The sequence below is a fragment of the Protopterus annectens genome, chromosome 12.part0, assembly GCF_019279795.1.
Source record: "Protopterus annectens isolate FY-2018-M chromosome 12.part0, PAN1.0, whole genome shotgun sequence".
In the NCBI taxonomy this organism is placed as follows: Eukaryota; Metazoa; Chordata; order Ceratodontiformes; family Protopteridae; genus Protopterus; species Protopterus annectens.
The window spans coordinates 340419189-340442932 of record NC_056746.1 but is presented as its reverse complement, the minus strand read 5'-3'; the positions used below and the strand labels follow the sequence as shown (position 1 = coordinate 340442932).

General features: G+C 42.3%; 1 protein-coding gene across 1 annotated transcript in view; it reads left to right on the top strand.

Annotated features, from left to right (window-relative positions):
• Positions 1-23744, top strand: part of PLA2G10 (phospholipase A2 group X) — a 392252-nt gene that overhangs the window by 220884 nt on the left and 147624 nt on the right. Inside the window, exon 2 of the mRNA XM_044089415.1 lies at positions 13995-14160. Coding sequence (XP_043945350.1) covers positions 13995-14160 — 166 coding nt within the window. The remainder of the gene's footprint in view (positions 1-13994; positions 14161-23744) is intronic.

Below are 23744 nucleotides of genomic sequence, written 5' to 3'. Positions count from 1 at the left end.
AGTTGGTAGTCGCTGCTTCGTATATCAGTTAGGTGTTGCTACCAGAAGTGTGTCAAGGCTGGGGCAAAGGGGGCAGTCTCCCTAGGTGCAAGGTGTTAGGGAAAGTGAATGTGAAATGTAGTTTCTGCATTCTTCTTTCTGTACCAGCATTTCTGAGTGATAGTACAGAAAGGGAGTTCAGCACATGAGCTAAGCTGTAGCAAGTCAATTGCTAAAAATGTAGCATTTGGCTTGCTACAGTTTAAAAAAAAAAACAAAAGTGTTTTTGGAGTGTCAATCTAATGGAGTAGACCTTTTTTTTCCCTTTTTCTTGCTCTTCCAGTAAGTGCTGATGAAGGGAGGGGGTGTGTATCTGGAGTGCCAGGACTATGTAATGAGCTGGGAGGTGGAACACCAGATCAGAGAATGATCCCAGGCACCAGAAAAGCCAGCTGTAACTCTGGTTGGAACACTTTCACTGGCCATTGTAACATTCACATACTGATACTGTATACATATAATTGTAACTCTGGTGCTTTGGCTAATTGTTCATGCTAGTTCTCTAGTATATAGGTCCTTCCTTCAGATTCATTTGATTAGCACTCATTAGTACTCCATATTTCACAAGGCACTAAATATCATGAAGTCACAGTTTACCTCACCACCTATTGCCAGCCTGATAGCATTGAAGCAATGCAAGAACTGCCTTATGCTCACTGACAACTGTTTGCTTCTTCTTATAAATAATTCTATATGTGACACGTGCAGGTATCCACTAACTGTGGAGGACAGCTTCTCTTCAAAGACCGTATAATGTAGTTAGCATGTTGTTAGTTCTAGTACCTACCTCACACAACCATGTGAACCATGTTCTAGGCAAACAAATACTGCTTCTTACTCTGATGTACTTAAGAATTTCCTGCCTAAACCACAAAGTCCTCCAAGATAAAGGTTTGGTATACAGGACACTCAGCATCACATTTACAGATAAACAACATTCACACAGACATTACAGAAAACTCAAGTTTAAAAACGGGTCAGTCAACTGGTAGGCCAGAGTCCTTAAGGCAATAAAACCGTGACAGTACATCTGGTACCATTTCAATCATAGTTGACTCCATAGCCAAATACACACAGATGCACCACTCACCTGACTAAGCAAGAACAAAGCAATGGCCAGATGCCTTTCACATGCCAGCATCCACAATGTCAGTAGGATCATCAAGTCCCTTCACTTTAAGTACACAGATGACATGGCCATTGCATACATGGGAATAAATTATTTGAAACATATTTCCATGGATCATATGAAGAGGGAAATGATGGTGCTCTCAGAATATGTATCTGAAATTGGTCTGATACCAGTATTGAGAAGTATCCTACCATTTCCAAGAATCATGCTACAATGCCAAAAAAAAAGATATCGGACTTCAGTTATTGGCTTTGCTATTAGTGTCATTCAGAGGGGATCCAATGTATCAGCCTGGGAGGAAACAATCAACAACCCAGGCTGCTTTGCTAGGGATGGCCTGCCTCTCTCTCCTCACAGCTTCTATACATATTGATCACAACTTTTTCTTCCTCCTCCATATTGGCTTTTTTAGGCAAGGTTAGTCTCCTCAAATTACCTACATAGCCATTCAAAACAAACAAAAAAATATGTAAAGGTAACACTGCTGAATGCTAGAAGACTAAACAAGACATTGTACTCCTTACAAACATTTGTAGCTGTTGAAAATATAGATGTCTATGCAATTAGTGAGACATGTCTTCAGAACAGAGATAGCACCCCCACAATATAGAGTTTCAGTGTCTACCACTCCTTTAAATCCAGTGTGGAAAATGATGGTGTTACTGGGCAGTATGTGCCTGTATTCCTAGGAAGCCATCTCATCCTTAGACTCATAAGCCAAGACAATGACTTTAAACTCCTCAGTATCCTTTTCACAGTAAATAGAACTCCATACCATATCATAGTCAACTATCATACCCCCTCCATGGCACCTGCAGTCCAAGAGATATATGTAAGCAAACTGACATCCCTCCCTGTCAACCCTAACACTATTCTCGTGGGAGACTGAGGAGCCTACACCACCTCAAATAAATACACACAGAGAATCCTTGACTTTATTAGTTTCAGCTCCTTAGACCAACTTATAAAGTCTCAACTAGTCATTCAAAAATATTGGACCTGGTTCTCACCAATATAGCATCCTATGCTCAACACCTACAGTGGCCATGTCATTCATCAAATCGGACCACTGCTTGGTAACACCATGAGGGTAAAACCTGACACCACAGAATCCTTATGTCTTGTTTGTTCTGATTTCCTGCCAAGGCGTATATCATATAACTGATTTGTTTACAGTTAAAAGCATTCTCTAGAGTCTCCTTGCACCCTTATCTGTTTAAAAACTTTCATTTTGTGTCTCACTGTTGTTTTTCTGCTGTGATAAACATTTATGTAGTGTTTTTTGCCTAAAATAGTGTAGCTAGTAGCTGTAGCATAGTCCCAGTTCAGATTTGCTGTCTCTGGGCTTGTTTGTTTGCAGTTGTTGGTTGTTCTGAGCACGTCCCAGACCATCTTGAATTAGCAATAGCTTTTCTTCACCTTAGTGAGAGGATTGTGTTGATTGGTTGCTGGCTGGTAAAGGTTGGCTGGTCTAGAGCTTGGAATAAGCACTCATTGGTCCTTCTGAGATTTTTTTTAAGTTGTTTCAGGTTGTACCTTCTCGTATTTAGGCCCTGCCTTTGAGAGGAATTCTGTTTCTTCACACTGAGCTGAATGGAGGAGGGGCAATGACCACAACTTTGATCTGTGATATATAACAATAACTATCCTGTTTTTTGCTTATTTTTAGTAGTTATTGCTTATTCTAACCATTTATAGCACTGTTTTATTGTCTGCTGCCTACTATTTTTACTGTATTTTATTGCTATAAACTAATTTGCAGTATTGTACTGAAATTGTCTGCCTTATAGGGCCAGTTAAATCACTGCTGTTACTGTCACACTGTTTGTAAAGCTTTTTTAGCTAGTTTCACTGTGTGAAAGGTATTAACTGGAAATTTTCTCTATTTGTTAAGCATCTGTTTGTTCTGACTTCCTGTCAAGGAGTATATCATATAACTGATTTGTTTGCAGTGAAAAGCATCCTCTAGAGTCTCCTAAAACTTTCATTTAGTGTCTCATTGCTGTTTTCTGCTGTGATAAACATTTTTGTAGTGTTTTCTGCCTAGAATAGTGTAGCTAGTAGTTATACCATAGTCCCAGTTCAGATTTGCTGCCTCTGGGCATGTTTGTTTGCAGTTGTTGTTTGCTCTGAGTACATGTCCCAGGCCATCTTGAATTAGCAGAAGCCTTTCTTCACCTTAGTGAGAGGATTGTGTTGATTGGTTGGTGGCTGGTAAAGGTTGGCTGGTCTAGAGCTTGAAGTAAGCACTCATTGGTCTTTCAGAGCTTTTTTTTAAGTTGTTTCAGGTTGTACCTTCTAGTATTTAGGCCCTGCCTTTGAGAAGAATTATGTTTATTCACACTGAGATGAACGGAGGAGGGGCACTGACCAATACTCTGATCTGTGATATATAACAATAAGTATCCTGTTTTTGCTTACTTTTACTAGTTATTGCTTATTCTAACCATTTATAGCACTTTTTTATTGTCTGCTGCCTACTATTTTTACTGTGTTTTATTACTATAAACCACTCTGCAATATTATACTGAAATTGTCTGCCTTACAGGGCCAGTTAAATCAGTTTTATTACTGTCACACTGTTTGTAAAGTTTTTTTAGCTAGTTTCACTGTGTGAAAGTTATTAACTGGAAATGTTCTCTATTTGTTAAGCATCTGTTTGTTCTGATTTCCTGGCAAGGAGTGTATCATACAACTGATTTGTTGGCAGTTAAAAGCAATCTCTAGAGACTCATTGATCCTTTATCTGTTTAAAACTTTCATTTAGTGTTGTTCTGCTGTGATAAACATTTTTGTAGTGTTTTCTGCCTACAATAGTGTAGCTAGTACCTGTAGCATGGTTTCCCACTCTCCCTCCCAATTGGTGTCTTGTTCTTATACTTGGTAGCTTTGCAGTTGTCCACCCATAGTGTAAATTTGATCTGAGACACTCCTCCCAGTCCAGTGTCATTAGCTCATTCTACCTAATACAGAGAGAACATTTGGGAAGGCTAACCCCCTTAGTTTCTTAACCTTGAATTATCTACTTTCTCCCTTTCCACTTTACTAAAAAAAGTATTCAGCTGCTTTTACAGTATTTGTGTTTCCTACTCCTACTCTATTACTTCATCTTTGTTTTTCTGCTACTTGTTCTCTAAAGTGTTCAATTGCATCTCCTCTGCTGCATTTATTAATGCTTGTTTTTAGCCTGTTTAAATTTTAAGTGTTATTCTAAGCCTCTTAGTTTTGGTTTAAGCACTTGGGCTTTAGGCCTACCCCTTAGCTCTCCCTGGCCTCTCTCCCACAGATTCTGACAAATATAGATAGACAATTTCCTACGGTTTCTCCTGCCAGCCTGGTTGATATGGGCATCCTGAGACAGTGTAGCAACTGCCTCATGTACACTGACAACCATCTACTACTACCACCTAGGAACACAATTTGTGAGAGATGCAATTACATAAATAAGCTAGCTTCTGTGCTCTCTCCTTCACAAGCCAGTATATCTGGCACTGAGAAGGTTGTCAACACAATCACTACACCTCAAACACCACCCACAACTATACAACACACACACCTACACATGCAGAGGTTCTCAACAAAAACAAACCCAAACAAAGGAGACCTCAGAGGCAAAAACACATGAGAACTCCACAACCCTCCACACCACATACCATGCATAGTCCACACACCAGTGTCTCACAACCACTAAGGCCTATCCATAAACACAACTTATTAATCATAGGAGACTCCATTGTGAGACACACAGATGTGCCTCTCACCAGGCTGGATAAGGAGAAAGTCACTGTTAGTTGTTTCTCAGGTGCCAGAATCCGCCATATTACACACGCACTCAAGTCTCTCAACAATAGGTACTTTTATGACTCTGTCATAGTCCATGTTGGTGTGAACAACTTGAGACATACCTCCCCGGACTATATGAAGAGAGACACGATTGAGCTCACTGAATATGTGTCCCAGGCAGGTATGTCCCTAGCCTTAAGCAGCATTCTACCGTCACCAAGAATGATGCCTCAATGCAAACAGAAAATGATTGGCTTTAACAATTGGCTTAGTTTCTGGGGTCATTCCAGGGGACCCAGTGCCTGACAGCCTGTGAAGATATGATCAACAGACCTCGATGCTTTGCTAGAGATGGCCTGCATCTGTCTCACTTGGGCTTCAGGCTTATGTAAAGGCCCTTACCTCGCCATAGTGCCTTTTTTTAGGAAAAGTCATGAGGTCAATACTACCAACATAAAACTCTCAACAAAACGCAAATTAAAGGCCATGCTGCTAAACACTAAGAGTCTAAACATGAAACTGCACTCATTGCAAGCATTCTTAACCCTGGAAGATGTTGACATTTATGCAGTCACAGAAACCTGGTTCAAAGCTGTGGAGAGCACCCCAGCCTTACCTGGTTACTCATCTTATCATACATTCAGACCCCAAAATGTGGGCAGCAAATCCAAAGGAGGTGGAGTTTCAATATATAGTAAAGACACACACACCTCCAGGCTGGTCAGACAGTATGATGCACAGGAGACACTCCAGGTGCAGTTAACCATTGCAAGACCCCTATTCAATTTATAGCTGGCTATAGGCCCCCAAATTTGACTCAAGATGCCTATGCCACCTATCTGGACCTCTTCATATTTAGCAAGTTTCAGCCCTTTACCCTGATCCTGGGTGACTTTAATTAACCAATCATAGACTGGAAAAACTGCTCATGCCAGAACACAAATGCCCAGAGATTCCTTGATTTTATCAATGCAAATGCCTTGCAACAGCTAGTCAATACCCCCACAAGAGGTGATAATATCTTGGACTTAGTATTAACCAATATGAGTAACCACTGCAGTACCCCTACGGTATCATTCTCCCTGGTAAGATCCGACCATAAAGAGGTCACTTTCTAAGTCACCATCTCCCCCTACTCCCTCTAGCTAGGGTCAAACCAAAAAACCTCTCCAAAGCTGATTACAACCTCCTGAGGGATGGTATAAACAGCTTCACAGCCCCCTCCCCCACTGTAAGAACTGACACCAATGTCCAAATTAACACAAAAGTACAATATGAGCATTTATATAGATGCATGGAATCATGAATACCTGACAGGACAAAATCATCCTCTGCTAGGAAGAATAAACCTGTCTGGTGGACATCTGTAATAAATAAAATATATAATAAAAAGGAAAAAAATTGCTGTCCAGGACCAAGAAGGAGCAGGTGCCCAATTGGAAGCAATCTGTCCTTAGCCTGAACAAGCAAATAAGAACACTAGTGAAATGCTCTAAAGCCAACTTAGAGTCCAAATTGGCCACATCTACTAGAGACAGTCATAAGGCCTTCTTCACATATGTCCGCACTCTCAAAGGAATCACCAAGATCTGTTCAGAACTGGTGGTCAAGGATACCACATACGCAAATGCTGTAGATATAGCCAGTCTACTGGCTGACAGATTCTGTGAAAACTTCTCCCCTCTGTCCCCCCATCAGTAAATCAGGACATCCCTAGTACCTGCCCCCTCCCCTTATCTCTAGGGAACAGGTCATCACTGCCCTCTCAAAGGCAAAAAATACAGCCTCCATGGGACCCGATAACATCCCAGGCTGCATCCTACATGAACTCAGGCATGAACTTGCAGTACCATTAAACACCCTATTCAACCAAAGCCTGCGTACTGGCTTTGTCCCAGCCGAGTGGAGCAGAACTACTGTCATCACTTTACACAAAGGTGGATCATCCACCGATCCAGGAAATTATAGAACCATCAGCCTAACTAGACTGATCTGCAAGGCCATGGAACAGATTATAATGGACCTCATTAACAGGGTCATTGGCAACCTTCAAACACTCGGCCCCACACAGTTTGGCTTTGTCAAGAGACGGTCATGTCTGTTAAATCAGGTTGACTTCTTTGAGACAGTCATCAAAGCCATGGATGAGGGAAGACGGTTCACACCACCTACCCTGACCTGGCCAAAGCCTTCGACACTATTCCCCACTCGGGCATAGTAGATAAACTCTCTCATCTAGGCATCAATCCATATGTTACCAGAAGGGTAGCAAACTTGCTCACTGACAGAACCCACCTAATCAAAATAGGGGAAGCCACCTCAAGCAGTGGACTCGTAGCGAATAGCGTACCCCAGGGATCGGTCTTGGGGCCTCTGTTATTTGGGATATACTTCTCTGAGGTACAGGCCAAAACCAGTGAGCTATTTCTGACCAAGTTTGCAGATGCCTGCAAGCTGGGCGCAGTCATCAATTCCCCAAATGATGTGGACGTCCTCCAAGAGGGTCTCACCAAGCAAATAACTGGTGCCAGAAACATTTCCTCAAGCTGAATGCCAAAAAATGCATCATCATCCCCTTTGGGGAGAGTGATGTCCCCACATATTATCTCATTAATAACAATGTCCTAAGTACACAATCAGTAGTGAGATATTTGGGCACCCAGGTTGATAGCAACCTGACTTTTGACCACCATGTTGCTTCTGTTGTATGGAAAGCTTTCTACATGGCCCACCTCATAAGTAAGGGTATCTCATCCAGGGACAAAGAGGTCATAACATCCCTGTATTCTTCCCTTATAAGGCCAATTATTGAGTACAGCTCCCCCTTCGACATGTACCTTGCAAAGCACATGCAGCAGCTGGAGACACCACAGAGGTTCCTCACCAGGAGAATCCAGGGCCTCAAACACCTACCCTACACAGATAGGCTAAAAGCCCTGTCCCTCTACTCAGTTTCATACAGACTCCTCAGAGGTGACTTCTGTCTGGCATACAAAGCAATCGCAGACCCTGCCTTGATGGGACTGCTGCATATCTGGAAGTCAAGCTCCACTTGAGCAACCCATACACGTGACCTCAACCTGGTCTGTGGTACCAATAGGACTTGCTGGCAGGACAGATTTATGTCCCAGAGACTCCCCCATCTGTGGAATAAACTCCCTCTCCACGTCAAGCTGAGTACCTCATTATCCATTTTTAAGCTCAACCTGGATTACTGGATGGTAAACAGAAAATACACCCTGGGATTCCACCTGTGTCCCTGCTGGACAGGGGCTCTGGGTGCTGACTTGTCTAAACATGGGTTAAACTCATGGCTAGGCTTATAAGGGCCTCAGGGCCAATAGCCTAGTAACCTCCTATGGACCTATGTCTTCAGAGACTACTCTCAGGCAAACCTAATCCAACTAACTGATAACCTGATGAAATTTAAGTGCCCTCTTCACCTTGATTACCCCATCTTGCATGTGGCTATATGTAGATAATTTCTATGCCCACCTCAAAGCATGCATTGAAGCATCTGTTCCCATAAGAAATAAATGCAATGTCAAATTTAGGAATAACCAAGTATAAAAACTATACAATATGAGGAAGACACTCACAGCCTGTGTGAAGATATGTGAAGGCTGCCAGCCTAGCTAGATAGAATTTTGCAGATAATTCTGTCATTTGTAAATATTAATATAAGCTACAGGCTTGTTCTCTTAAATGGAAGAAAATTGTGTTAAATAGTGAACGTCAAAAAAATGTAACAACAGTGCACTCTGCTAGAAGAAAGCTGATAAGTCAAGCCTTGTCTGACTGATCTCACGGCTCGGAGCCATGGTGTCTTAACCAGCAGATTCTTTCTATTGTTTTGAGACCAGAGTTAATTGCTAGATTACACATATATATTGTCTTTAATTACTGTGGTTTCCTGACCAGGTGCAAGCTTACTAAGAAATGTAAATGTAGAGTTTCTCTTAGCCTGGGAAACCAGAGAATTTTTAAGAATGATGTAATCTAAAATGAGTCAGCAGGACATATTAACAATTTAAAGGACTTTCTCAGAGACAGAGAGAGAGCATTTTTGGATTTTGTCTAAAGCTGACAACAACTCACCGGTACTCTGCTTTGCTCTGTTGTTGTTGATGTTGTATTTAAGTTTATTAGAACTGCAATTGCTCTTAAATATAGATAGAAAATAGTAAGTTTACTCTAACTGTTTTTCTGTATTGATGTTAGAACTATTCTACTGCATTATTTTAAGCATTTTCCTATGATCTCTGAACTCTTGACTAGCACTGTGTAGTAAGAAGTATTGTCTTGTGTTTTTTATTATTTATTATTAAATATTTTTAAACCTTTCAACTGTGGCTGTTTTGTGTAGAGATAATTTAAGCTCTAGAGTACTGTGATACTGGCCAAGCCACTCCAATAGCTTTAGCCTTGGGTCACACTTACCATTTGGATAATAATATTGCACAGTAATAATTGGACACCCTTTGGTAAGGCCCTTTTTAGTAGCTGATATTAGTGGTTGGTGGCAGCTGGTACTACTGTATAGACTGGCAGGAAGGGGCATAGCTGAAGAACCTGTGCCAGCCTTCCCCAGGAGTGTCTGTGTGTTTGTGTATAACTCATATCTTAAAGAGTGTGTGTGTGTGTGTGTGTGTGTGTGTGTGTGTGTGTGTGTGTGTGTGTGTGTGTGTGTGTGTGTGTATCAGCTACTTGGGCAGGGACATGAAGCACTGTTTGGACAGAGAGGGTGCTAGACGTTTTAGCTTGACCACTAGGCTGAGATCTGGACCCTACAGCTGTGCCAGTGGGGAGTCTTAATGGGGATCTGGAGAGAAAGGGAGAAACTAGCCCCAGAATGACTGTGATTTCTGTGTGCTCTTAAGGGAAATTGTACTTTACTGTGTGTGTATTTGTTATCCTTCCCAATGTGGACACCCCTCACTGGTGTTAGTAGTGAGGATTGAGGCCCCTTGATTACTGGGCCAGTGCACGGGCATCACAGCCTGTAAAAGCAAACTTAATACCCCATCTTCTAGAAACCATCTCAAAAATGTATAAAAATCTCAGAAACAATAAAATTCCACACAGTAAGTATAGGAACATTGAAATATAGGAATAATAGTAGGCAAGCAATTAAGGAGACCATAAGATGCCTAACCATATAGACCTTTAAACAGGCAAACTTAAAAGATTTCACCACCTTCATCAAATATTTTAATTGAGAACTGTCACCTCCACAAAAAACAAACACAAAGCCTTCTTCAGCTATGTTAGAAGCATTAGAAGTAATGTCCAGCAGTGCTCAAACCTAATACACAACAACACTTACTTGTCCCCTGCGAACATAGACAAGACATTAGCAGACAAATTCTGCTCTAACCTTACTCCTCTATCTCCCCCTAACTTTCTCCAACTTAATAATACACTCACATCTCACCCTCTGATCACCTCCAAGAAAGTTCTGAATGCTCTCTCCAAGACCAAAAACACTAGCTCCATAGGTCCTGCTAAAGCACCAGGCTGCCCTCTTGTCAAAATCAAACACTGTATGGTAGACTTGCTACTACTAAGCCTGTTCAGCTTCAGTCTCTCCACTGGATTTGTGCCATAGGAATGGAGAACTGCAGTAGTCATCTTTCTGTATCCATGAGTTGGGGACCCACTACAGGTCCAGAAAACTATAGACTTATAAACCAAAACAGCCTTATCTGCAGAACAGTGGAACTCATCAATATGAAACTTATTCACAAAGGATATAGGTGATCTACAGGCTCTGGACCCAAGCCAGTTTGGGTTTGTTAAAGGCAGATCCTACCTCCTGAACCTTGGAAGCTTCTTTGAGCACTGATGTATTTGACTCTGGCAAATCAGTTTGCACTGCCTACCTAGATCTAACCAAGGCCTTTGTTACCATGTCAGATTCTGACATTATTGATGAGTTAATCATACTAAATGTAAGCCCCTTACATTACTCACATGATAGCAAACTGGCTAACAGACAGTTACAAACTGGCGAATGGGTATAATCCAGTCTATTAGTGTGAGAAACAGACTCTCCAAAAAATGAGTAGTTACCAGCAGTGTCCCCAAGGATCAGTTCTAGGGCCATTTCTCTTTGGTATTTACTTCTCTTGTGGCAAGGATGACATTATGGACCTGTGGTTGACCAAGTCTGCAGATGTCTGCAAACTTGGAGCTGTCCTTAACTACTCATCTGACTTCCAGATCCTTCAGGAAGGACTAATATGCATTAATAAGTGGTGCCTGGACCACAGTCTAAAACTAAATGCCAAGAAATACAGCACTGTGCCCTTTGGCAAAGCTGGCACCCATGCACCTACCACATAGGTGACATCCCTTTGAAGGTTGACTCAGTCATTAGAGACTGGGTCACTTTAATTGACAATGAACTATCCTTTGATCATCATGTAACCACTGCCAGTAGGAATTTCTTTTACCTAACTCAACTAATCTCCAGATATGTTTCATCCAAATCTAAAGAAGTTATCACCCCTCACTCCTCTCTCATCAGGCCCATAATAGATTACAATGGCCCCTTTTGTATGCTCTTATCTGAGCATATGACCCACCTTAAGAGATTGCAGCATTTCCACACTACAATAATCAAGGGTATGTTTTCCTTGTGCTACCCAAACCACCTTAAAGTGCTCTCGCTCTTTTCTGTTTCTTACTGACTCTTGAGAGGTAACTTCTGTCTAGCTTATACAGCCTCAAATGATCCAGTCCTAAGTTACCTTCTGTGCATCTGCAAAGCTAATGCTACCCTAAACACCCACTCAAGAGATTTTATCTTCCACCAAAATATACACAGGACCTGTTGATGATGACGATATTCCAGATAATTCCTCATTTACAGAATATACTTCCTTTATATGTAAAGCAAAGTAGTTCCCTGGCACTGCTGTAGCATAACCTAGATGAATGGATGGGCAATTGTAAATACACCCCAGGTCTGACTCCTCAAGCCCTCATTGAAAGGGATGAAAAGTAGTTACAGATTAATAATGTTAATAGGTATCTACAACTTGGAATGTTGTGGCCAGGCTACTAATGGTCCTCTGGATCAGCAGCCTAGTATTAACTTATGGACCTATAAAGGAGGCAGGTTTGATTGCCTTTACCTTTTTTTTGTTTTTCCGCAAAAGGTTTTCCTGGTCAACCTGGGACTAATTTTTTTTAACAGGAATCAAAGTTTAATTCCATGAGCTTTTTGGACATTAAATAAAAAAAAATGTTAAGCATTGATGCGGTTTGTCTGAAGTAGAATGTGTCAGAGTGAAAAGATGAAATATATTACTATGGCTATTTTTAATTTGATTACAGTGAAACATCTAAGGTGTACATAATCAATAAAGCCTAATTGTGATAAAACAGCTGTGAGTCCAGGTAGATACAATGATGTTAAAACAATTGAATTCCCCTCTACAGTAAGTAATGACCCTGATGTGGTTGCATGACTTAGTAAAATGTCCACACTAATCCATGAAAACATGCTTGGGCAGAATAGAAATGGTTGCTCAAATCTTAGTTGGGAAAGATTATTTAAACTGTTCCAGAAAAAAAATACTAAAGGTAGAGCCCTCCAACTGGACAATTTTTTAAAGGCAATCTCAAGGGGGAACATGTCCCAAAGAGGCTTCAAGTTTTCGACTTGTATACAAGTATGGCAGAAATATCAAAAATATACAAGAGGATAAAAATGTGTGGTTCCTGCCATCATTGCCATTATATTTATGAGGGCAGACACTGCATCATCAATACGGAATTTCAGTGGGTCTGTATTGCGATGTCGAAACGTCATAATATCAAACACCTAAACATCGACCCGTATTCAACTAAACGCATTTATGCAAATCGATGAATAGTTGCAGTGCAAAGAAACACTTGCCCCGCAATCCCACATAACTAACCTAACCTAAAACAAACCCACCCATGTGGGAGGCTTTGCCCCCACACCCCACAATGTGGGGGGGCTGTGCCCCACACACACACCTTAACTAAATATACCATCTCCGAGATCGCACTAAAGCAGAGAAAAGGGCAACACCGTGTAGGTGGCCAACTACATTTTTGCCCTGGAAGTATTCATCGAATTGCGTAAATGTGTTTCTCGTAAATGCGATTCAGTGAATATGGGTTGATGTTTAGGTGTTCGATATTACGTTTTGATGTCATAATATAAACTCACTTTCAGCTACTTGTCTGTGAATACAGATGTAATTGCACCACCTCTACAGTAGTATATGTAGCCTGCTGGTGTTATTCTTGCCATGCATTTTATATATTGGTAAAATGGAGCGGCCTTTGTAACTACCTATTTTTCCAAACACATACAGCATTTCAAAACGTGATGTTAATAATGCCTTGTATAGGTACTCGGTAAAGTGTGCCACTTTCAAAAAAAATTTGTTTTAGAAGGAATCCCAATTCTCCCAAGAGGAGGTGATTGGAGAACACTCCTTAAATCTAGAAATTTATACTAGCAGATTTTTTACAAAGCTACATCCAGTCCTAGTATTAATGAAGCAGTTTCCATTTTTAGCATCTTGAAGTTAAAATCCACTGAAATATAGCACATTTGTTTGAGATGGTAAGAGTGTTAGTGTATTATATGTGGATTTTTTAGAATTAATTGTGACTCTTTGATATTTTTAATTTTTCTCTTTTGAATTGGTTAATAATGTATTTAGGTCTTATTGTGTTTTATTTTTAATTGTGTTTATAATGTAACATGATAGATCACATGGACAGTACCTTGATATTTAAATCATTGGGGTGGGTTTTTAATTATTCTGATTAAGCTTCTTTACAGATGAAAGCTCAATTAAAATTATTTACTTCACTTCCAGGTTGTCATGTGCATTTTTTTCCTTTGGTTGAAATTCAACTAAACAGAAATCCGGTGCAATATGAAAATTAGATCAGTGTGCAGTGTCAGAACTTGGTTAAGCTGAATCACTTACTAGTCAGGCCATTTAACTTGTACTACTGCATTTATCATTTGTGCTTTCTTTCTGTCTAGTCTACAGTTCAGCCTTGGAAAAGTCACACTCTGTTCACAAAAGAAGCATCCTTAACCTGGCTGGTGTTATTCAATGCAGAACAGGACACTCTGCATTAGCATATGTATCTTATGGCTGTTACTGTGGTTTGGGAGGAAATGGCTGGCCCAGAGACAAGATAGACTGGTAAGAACTATTTTGAAATTGAATTTGCTCATACCATGTTTGTGCACCAGGTCTTGACTTGTTCATATAAGTCATTGTATGTATTATTTATTTGTTTGTCTGTTAACTGAGTAATAGGCTACCGACTTTTCCAAGAATTTCTAGCACATCTCAAATATCCACAAGTAATGTACACACTCAGCTAACTATCTGCAGTTTGTCAAGTTCAGTCTTCATTCTGAAGGATTTCACTCATAATCCAATTCAGTTCCACGGTGGTACAGCGGTAGCATTGTTACCTCACAGCAAGAGGTTCTCCCGTTCGATTCTCGGCTTGGCTTGGGAGTGCCTTCTGTGTGGAGTCTGCATGTCCTCCCTGTGGTTGGGTAGCGTTCGAAAGGCATGCGTGCGTAAATGGGCATGCCTTCGTTGAAGGTTGGGCGTCGAGCTGGCACCTCGGCGGTTCGTAAAAATCTACTGCCAATCATTAGCGGACCGGAGTTCTGCTGTGGTGACCCCTTACCGGGAAAAAGCCGAAAGACAAACAACAACATTAAGATTAACATATGGAAAGTCCAACGTTTTGCGTGATCTTATTCTTTTCTGAAAAGCTTCACACATGAATAATGAATGAAATAAATCTCTAACTATATTTTATAGCTATTGAGGTTGTGCATTAGAAAGCATCGTGATTTTTTTCATAGTGAGATCATAAACCCATTTGGAAAAGGTAAGTACAAATAATTATTTACATACTAAGGGACAGAAAACAAGAAGTCTTTATGTATATTCACGTCTGTATATGGAGCATCCACAATGTATGACTGTGTCTTCTGGGAAGGGCTGAGCTCAAAGCAAGGGATTTCTCCTTATAAAAATGCTGCCTTCATCAGCACATCCACTGTGTCATAATGAATACATGTGAGCTCCACTCTGTCTGCAGTGGCAATTTACTTAATCAACTTTTCCCCACTCACATCTAGCAAAATTTTCATGTGCTGAATCTCACCCAGAATGGGGAACCCGGAGAAGCAAGGATGTGTGTGACAAAAGGGAAATACTGCCAGCCCAGCTAGCTGGAATTTTGTAAATAATTATGTCCTTTGTGAATATTAAAAAGAAGTTATGTCTTACCATAATGTTCCATCTGTGTTGTAGATCTTCTTCCATTCATCACTGATGGGTCGGTTCCGAGCCCCTCGAAACCATGTCGGCTTAATACCAAGCTTGCGTACACCAGAAAACACTCAAGCTCAGCTGCTACCCACAATGCCCTTCTCACTGTTACCTCAGATCGAGTTTGCATAAGACATATAGAAATAAAGCAGAGGCCATTTCTGCACAAAATCCTGGCACACCACAAGGACCCATGAGATCCACCAGGAGCCTTTGGTGGGGGATGAAGGGTGGGGTGTGATGAATGGAAGAAGATCAATAACACAGATGGAACGTTATGGTAAGACATAACTTCTTTATCTGATGTTGTTAATCTTCTTTCCATTCATCACTGATGGGACAGAATCCCAAGCTACCTGAGAAACCTGGGTGGCCCTTATGGAAGAACATTCCCGAGCACCATTGAGCTGAAAGTCGCTCTTCCCCTGTAGAGCATATCCAACTTGTAATGTCTGATGAAAGTGTATGGCTGCTGCGCAATTGTTGTCCATAGAGGCTCTGGAGTGAAAGGCTACAGAGGTTGCTATAGCTCTAGTTGACTGTGCTTTGATATTGTGAGGTCTAAGCTTGTTTGCACATGAATATGAAAAAGAAATACAATCTCTGAGCCACTTTGATAAAGTGACTTTTGAAAAGCATATCCCATTCTTGGTCCAGAGAAGGAAATGAAAAGTTGTCTTGCAGATAGATTTAGTCCTGTCTAGGAAAAAATGTAGTTGCCTCTGCACATCCAAGGAGTGTAGGCAGCATTCTCCTTTATTTGTATAGTTCGGGAAAAACACTGGGAGCTCGATGGATTGATTCCCAGAAAAATCAGAAACCACTTTGGGGAGAAAAGATGGATTAGTACGTAGAGATACTCTGTCTTTATGAAATATTAGATATGGTCTCGTGAAGCATAAGGCCTGTAATTCTGAGATCCATCTAGCTGAAGTGACAGCTACCAAAAAGAGAGATTTCCATGAGAGAAATTTGAGATCATATTTTGCAGCAGGCTCAAAGGGGGGGTTGAGACAGTGACTGCGGCACTAAGGACAGATTCCATGTCTCTAAGGGATGCCTAATTGGAGGTCTACTGTGAAACACTCCTTTGAGGAAAAGTTCTGCATAGGCGAATGGACATAAGTGGAGTGCCCTCTAATCTGTTATGGAAATTGGAAATTGCTGCTAAATGGACTTGTATGGTAGAAGCTGATGCTCCGTTTTCAAAGAACTCAGATAGGTATTGAAGGATGACAGAGACTGAAGCTGAGAAGGGATCTAGCATCCGTTCTTTAGACCACAGAAAAAACCTTTTCCATTTATCTCTATAAAGTTTTCTGGTGGATGGTTTATGGGAGGCCAGAATAATATCACGAACAGGTGGGGAAAGAGCTTCCTGCCTGGCAACTAACGGAAGTGGAGAAACCAAGCCGTCAGCTTGAGACTGGACAGATTTGATGGAGGCAACCCCTGGGGATGAGAAATCAAGTCTTGATGAGTGTCCAGGATCCATGGAGGCTGTAACAGATGAGGCCGGAGGAAGGGGAACCACACTTGATGAGGCCAGAATGGGGCAATGAGGATAACCTTGCATCTCAACCAAGTAGCTTTGTTTAAGAATAGCGGTATCAAGGTAATTGGAGGATAGGCATAGAGGAGACCTGTGGGCCAATTGTGAGCCAGAGCATCTCTCTGGGACTCCCCCTCTGGGAGAAAGAGGGCAAAGTAGCGGCTGCATTTGTTGTTCGTAGAGGAGGTGAAGAGGTCGCAGCAGGGTTAGCCCCATCGGCTAAAAATTTCTACCATCACTTTGGGATTGAGAGACCATGCATGTGAATGGAGAATGCATCTGCTCAACCTGTCCACAATCACGTTGGAACTCCCTGGGATGTGCATTGCTATTAGAAAGTGGTCGGAAGCTATCGCCCAGTGCCAAATTCTCATGGCCTCTCAACACAGGGGTAGGATTTGGTTCCTCCTTGTTTGTTGATGTACCAGACTACTGACATATTGTCTGACTTAACTGCAATCATTCCAGGGGGAAGAAGTGGATGTAATGCCTACAACGCTAACAGCACCACTCTTAACTCCAGTACATTGACATGCAAGTTGGCTTCTAAGCTCAACCACGTGCCTTGGACCATCTTTCCCTGAAAATGGCCCTCCCCCACCCTGATAGCGTTCGTGGTCACAGTGGCATTGAATTGAGGGGGCTGAAAGGAGCGACACCAAAGTTCTGCATCTGGCCTCATCCACTGAAGGAGATCTTGCTTGCAGGAGTTGATTATGAGCACCTGCGAGTTTAGGGGGTGAAGATTTGAAAACCACTGGGACAATAGGAGCCATTGTAACAGTGTCATGTATAACCTTGCCAGAGGAACCATTGGAATGGCTGCAGCCATGAACACTAGAGCCTGAAGAACTTCCCTTGCTGACACTTATTTTGACAGAGTATCACACGCACTTGCAATCTTAACCTCTGAAGCCTGTGAGCTGGGAGAGATACCAGACAAGATCAAGTATCGAAAACTGCCCCTATAAATTCCAGCTGCTGGGTAGGTTCTAAGTTAGATTTCTCCCAGTGTACAGTGATTCCTAGGGTCTCTGCTAGTGAAACGGTGTATCGGAGGGCCATTGTCAGAAGACGCTTGGTGGGGGCGGAGAGGAGCCAATCGTCCAAATATGGAAACACCTGAAATCCTTGAAGTCTCAGATGAGCTGTCACCACTACTAGACATTTCATGAACACTCTGGGGGCCATTGAGAGACTGAATGGCAGGGCTCGGAACTGTTAATGATTGGCTCCTAGCTGGAAGCGAAGGAGACTCCTGGAGCATGTGTCCATTTTGATGGAGTAATGCGCATCCCAGAAGTCTATCAAGCACATCCAAACATCCTCCCTTAAAAAAGGGAGAATGGATTGAATAGTGACCATGTGGAACTTGGTTTGCACAACTGATTTATTTAAGTGGCTGAGATCCAGGATGGGTCTCCAGTGCCTGGTCTTTTTGTGTAAAACCCGGATCTGCATTAGTCTGGCGGGACTGGTTGGATGACTCTTTTTTGCCACAGCTTTGTTATCTCTGAAACCGCTTCTTCCCTTTGATTGGGTGGAATATTGGGAAGGTTTTTTGTAGGTTTTGGACAGGAGGTTAGAGGGATGTAGTAGCCTCTGGAAATTATTCTCTATACCCATCGATCATTTGTAGTAGATCGCCAGGCAGTTTGGTGCAGAGAAAAATGAGCCCTGACTGCTCCCAGAGGAAAAAAATTGGGCAACGCTTCAGGAGTGTTGATAAGACCACCCAGAGAAGGAATCTCTGGAGTCTTGGTTTCAGGGACCCCCTCTGTCCCTAAAGGGGCATCTTCCACCATTGAAACCCCCTCTGCCTCTGGGGGATTCCTTGCCACATGCGTTACGGAAAGGACCCTGAGATTTCTTATGCCAGATTTTCCCACTCCTCTGGTTCCTGGAAAAGGAACGTTGAGGCTTGGAAAAATGTAGGCCAATGGCAGACAGAGTCTTTCCATCTTGCTCACATCTGGCTAGCATGTCCTTGACATTAGAACCAAATAAGGAAGATGGTTCAATAGGGACATTAAAAAAGGAGGATTTGAAGGAGTCCCCGTGGTTGCAGATGCGCATCTAGGCATGACACCTCATGATTATGCCTGCACCTGCAGCTCTGGCTGCCCCTTTGGTTGCATGGGAGAGCAGCCTCATGGACGAATTGGAAATAGATTCAAGGGTGGCAAGTGGAGAAGCAACCTTGTCCTGTGCCTCATCAGAAACTTGACCTGCGAGGGATCCAGAAAGTTCGGTAATCAGATCTCTTTGAAGCCTCGTGAAGTGTGCCAAGTAGTTCAGAGACCTGACAACAAAGGTTGCTGAAGCAAAGACTCACTTTCTCAACCTGTCCACAGCCTGAGACTCCCTGTTGTGTAGGTGGACAGTAGGACTTTCTTCCGCTAGATCCTTTTTAGTGGCCACCGCCACCACCATAGTGTCAACTGGCAAACCTTTGACCAGTGTGGGTGCTCTCCTGGTGGAGAAAGAATCTTATCAGGTCTCCAGGGAATGGCCTCAATAGAGTCACGGTTCTGCCAAGCATGCTGCATGATGAGCTGGATTAACTCATCAGCAGGTGGGGTCACCCAAGAGGTAGAAGTCCGGGAGCAAAAAGCCTGCAGGAACACGGATTCCTCCGAGGAGGGGTTGGAAGACTTCCAGCCACCCCTCTGTTTTAATACTTCCAGGATATCTCTGAAGTGTCATCCAGGGGTAACCATGGGGACCCCTCCCCATCATCGTAGTATGTGTCTTCTGTCAAAGATTCTACCAGGGAGTCCATGTGCTTCCTCTTGCATGTCTTCTGTCAAGGAGGTTCCTCAGTGGGAATATCTGAGGAAGACTCGGAAGGGTGGGTACCCCAAACTGGGGTTTCCTGAGGCTTCTCCTCCCGGTGTCCCAGGGAGATGGCTCATGATAGCTGTAGCTCAGAGGGAGCAGGATGAAGATCCAACATCGGAGGAGTGCTTCCTGAAACAAGCACCCTCTCCATCATCTGGAAAGTAGGCCCACCTGAAGAGGAGTGGAAGCCCGGAACCGAGAAGGACAACCTCGTGACCGGGGTGACACCCCACTCTGCCGGACCCACTCCTAGAGATAGAGCCTCAAGCAGGATCAGGGCAGGTGTTATCCCCGGATCTGAGGACAGAACCGATAAAACACTCGGAACCGTGCCCTGAGCCAAGGACTCCACCCCCCAACTGTGAGTCTGAGGAAGGGACGGTTCAGTCAGAACGTTGAACCAAAGGGATAGCCTCGATGCCTCATTGACAGTCACTGTCGGTGCCGAGGAATGGGGTTCCACAAAAGATGTCAGAGCAATGGGCTTCGGAGCCAACTGGTCCGAAGGAGGAGAATACGTCGGAATCCTAGGAGACCTATACTCAAGTCCCAGAGGGAGATGAGTCTTTGGAACATTTGGTATCCCCCTGGCCATTAACAGCTGATCCAACAGCCGCACCACATCAAGTTTGGATAGACTCCTGGTGGACCTTGTGGATCCTCCTGAAGGGGAGTTGGGTTGATCCAAAAAAGGTCTATACATTTTACCCAGGAACTAATCCAAAGAGGGGGAGTATCAGGTCCATGGTGTTTGAGCTTATGGCACCGTAGTCTCTAATTTGGAGACAGGAAGCAAAGGACTCAATGGAGCAGTAAAAGGGCTTGGTGCCAATAGGGCACTCGGAGTCGATGTCATCGGTTCCAAAGTAGTGGCAGAGGTCGGCACCGCTTTCAATGTAGTGGAAGGCAAGGTCAGTGCTGTAGCTGGAGGAGTTGGTGCCGAAGGTGGCGCCAACATCGAAAATCTGGCAGTATCCAAGATGGCTTGAGTCATAATAGTATTCAGAGCAGAGCTCGGAACAGCAGAAGTCGAATCCGAAGTAGCAAGTCTATGCTGTGAGGAAGGTTTGTAGGCCTTATGTTTAGGCATCTTACCTCTATCACCAGTGGGTGAAGAGGGATCAGAATGGGGACATTTCTTGTCTTTCATTGGTGGGGTTGAGACCTCCAACACAGAAAGGGCCTCTGAGAAAGGAGAAGCAAGAAGACCTTTCAAAATCAGTTTGTTCTTGCATTCATTCAGCATCCGCTGACTGAAACTTTGACAGATTTGTCAGGGGGGGGGGTTTGAACAGAGAGATGAGAAACCCCCAGGCAATAAATGCAGTCATCATGAGAGACGCTGTTAGGGAGTTTACCATTGCAAGAGGTGCAATGCTTAAACCCTGAAGATCCTTTTTTTCTCAGACATGTCCACAAACACACTAACAACAAGTTTACCAAATTAGAGTCATAAAAGATAGAGGAAAGAAGATACCAACAATGGTATCAAGAGATACCACAAGGGTAAGGAGAGGGTGTACCAGCGATGGTAAGAATTACCCAATGGGTAGAGCTAGGTATGAGAAAGTTACAAATAATTCCAAACGAGTAAAGTAGAAAGGGGATAGTTTTAGAAAGTGACTAGGTAAGAGATATATATCAAAAATATCAAAAAAATACCACTTAGCTTGAGAGCTCAGTGAAAACGCGGCTATATGGCTATGTGGCAAACGAGATCTGAGGTAACAGGGAGAAAGGCATCGTGGGTAGCAGCTTAGCTCGAGAGTTTTTTGGTGTATGTGAGCTTGGTAGTAGACCAACACAGTTCTGAGGGGCTCAGAACTGACCCATCAGTGATGAATGGAAAGATTAACAACATCAGATTATGGTTTATATAGAAACATAACAGAAGGAGATACTGCCAGCCCAGCTATCTGGAATTTTGTAAATAATTCTATATCATTTGTGCATATTGATATGATTTATACAGATGTGTGTATAACGTACTGAGTTAAAATGTAACCACAGCATGCCCTATTGGCATAGAACAGGAATGTACCTGCACTATTGTGACTGTTTAGATGTATATGTTTAATGGGAACTGGAACACAGGAGATTAATGTGAAAAAAAATTCAGAAAAAAATAGTTAAATTAAATTATTTCATAACCACATAATAAAAGAGATGATATCTCTCAGTTTCAGTGCAGTAGTAGACACAATGTCTAGAGCTAGAAGTTTTTTGTATTGTCTTGAAGAAGAAGTAATTAATGGGTTTAAGATGTAGAAGTGTTTTACTGTTTTATGACTTCCAGGATCTGCAAACATCTGAGAGATCTGTATTTTTCTCAGGGAGATGCTAAAAGTCTGTGAGTTTCTGACAAAGGGGGTTTAGCTTGGGAACTAAAATCAGGTGACAAAAAGTGATGTCATCCAAGCTAACCCTGCTGTAATATTTGATATTAATTTAAGAAATCTCTCAGAGAGAGACTATACATTTTTGTATTTGTCTCATCACCACCTTCTGCACTTGCCTTGCTGTAACTAAGTTTTTTGGGTATAGTAATTCTTTTAGATTAAGATAGGAATATAGTAAAGGATAGCTTAGGTGTTTTCTTTATTTATTTGAGACTGTCCTGCAATGTTGTTTTAAATATTTCCTGTGATTTTCAACTTCAGTGTAACTGATTACTTACTGAGTATTGTCTTGTTCTTTTATTATTTATTATTAAATATATTTAAACCTTTTAATTGTGGCTGGTTTGTTTAGAGATATTTAAGCTCTTAAAGTACTTGCATATCTATTTGATGACACAGTACAGGTCACTCATTTGGATTAATAGTAACATTATACACTAGCTGATAAGAGTTGGCTGGTGGCAGTGAAACTACCTTATAGTTTGGGCAGAAGGGGGCATAAGCTAGTAAACCTGTCCCAACCTTTTCCAGGTGTGTGTGTGTGTGTGTGTGTGTGTGTGTGTGTGTCTGTTTGTATATAAATCAAATCTCAAGGAGTGTGTCAGCTACTTGGGCAGGGACATGAAGCACTGGTTGGATAGAGAGGGTACTGGAGATCATGGTTTGGCCACTCAGCTGAGATTTCAACCCTACAGCTGTGCCAGTGGGGAGTCTTACTGGGGATCTGGGGAGAAACCAGCCCCAGACTGACTGTGAACTCTGTGTTCTCTTAAGGGAAATTACACTTTTTGAGGCGGTGGAGAAGTCCATAAATAATATTAATTTACCCTGGGAAAAGTTGGTGGGGCTAACTACCAATGGTGCAGCTGTAATGTGTGGAGGAAAAAAAGGCTTGATTGGACTAATGAAGGAGAAAATGCTAAATAATGACTGCCACTCACATCTGATTACCTATCATTGCATTATCCATCAAGAAGCTATGTGTGGTAAGGTTCTTGAAATGGATAATATAATAACCACAGTCACAAAAACAGTAAATCTTATACGAGCATGTGGCCTGAATCATCGCCAGTTCCAGCTGTTTTTACAGGAGGTAGGTGCAGAGCATGGAGACGTCCATACCACACAGAAGTAAGGTGGCTTAGCAGGAGCAAAGTCCTCAAACGATTTTTGAGCTCAGAGAGCAAATCACTCTTTTCATGCAAAGTAAAGGACAGCCCTTGCCTAACCTGTCAGATCCAACCTAGCTTTGTGATTTTGCTATGATGTGTGATTTAACAGAGCATCTCGCCCAACTGAATCAGAGGCTGCAGGGATACAAACAAGTCATCATGAAGATGTCTGATATGATCACAGCATTCCAGCATAAACTCCTCTTATGAAAGTCCCGACTAGAAATGGACAATCTTGCCCACTTTCCTGTTTATCAGAGTATCTCAGCCTCCTTATCCACTGATTTTCCTTGTGCTCAGTTGGCTACTAAAGTGAGCCGGTTAATTGATGAGTTTGATCGGCGCTTCTCTGACTTCAGAGCACAGCACTGTGGCTTTGACATCTTTAGCAATCCTTTCAGAGCCGACATCAACAGTGCACCCCATCACCTTCAGTTCCAGGATGTCCATATAGAGGACTTTTAC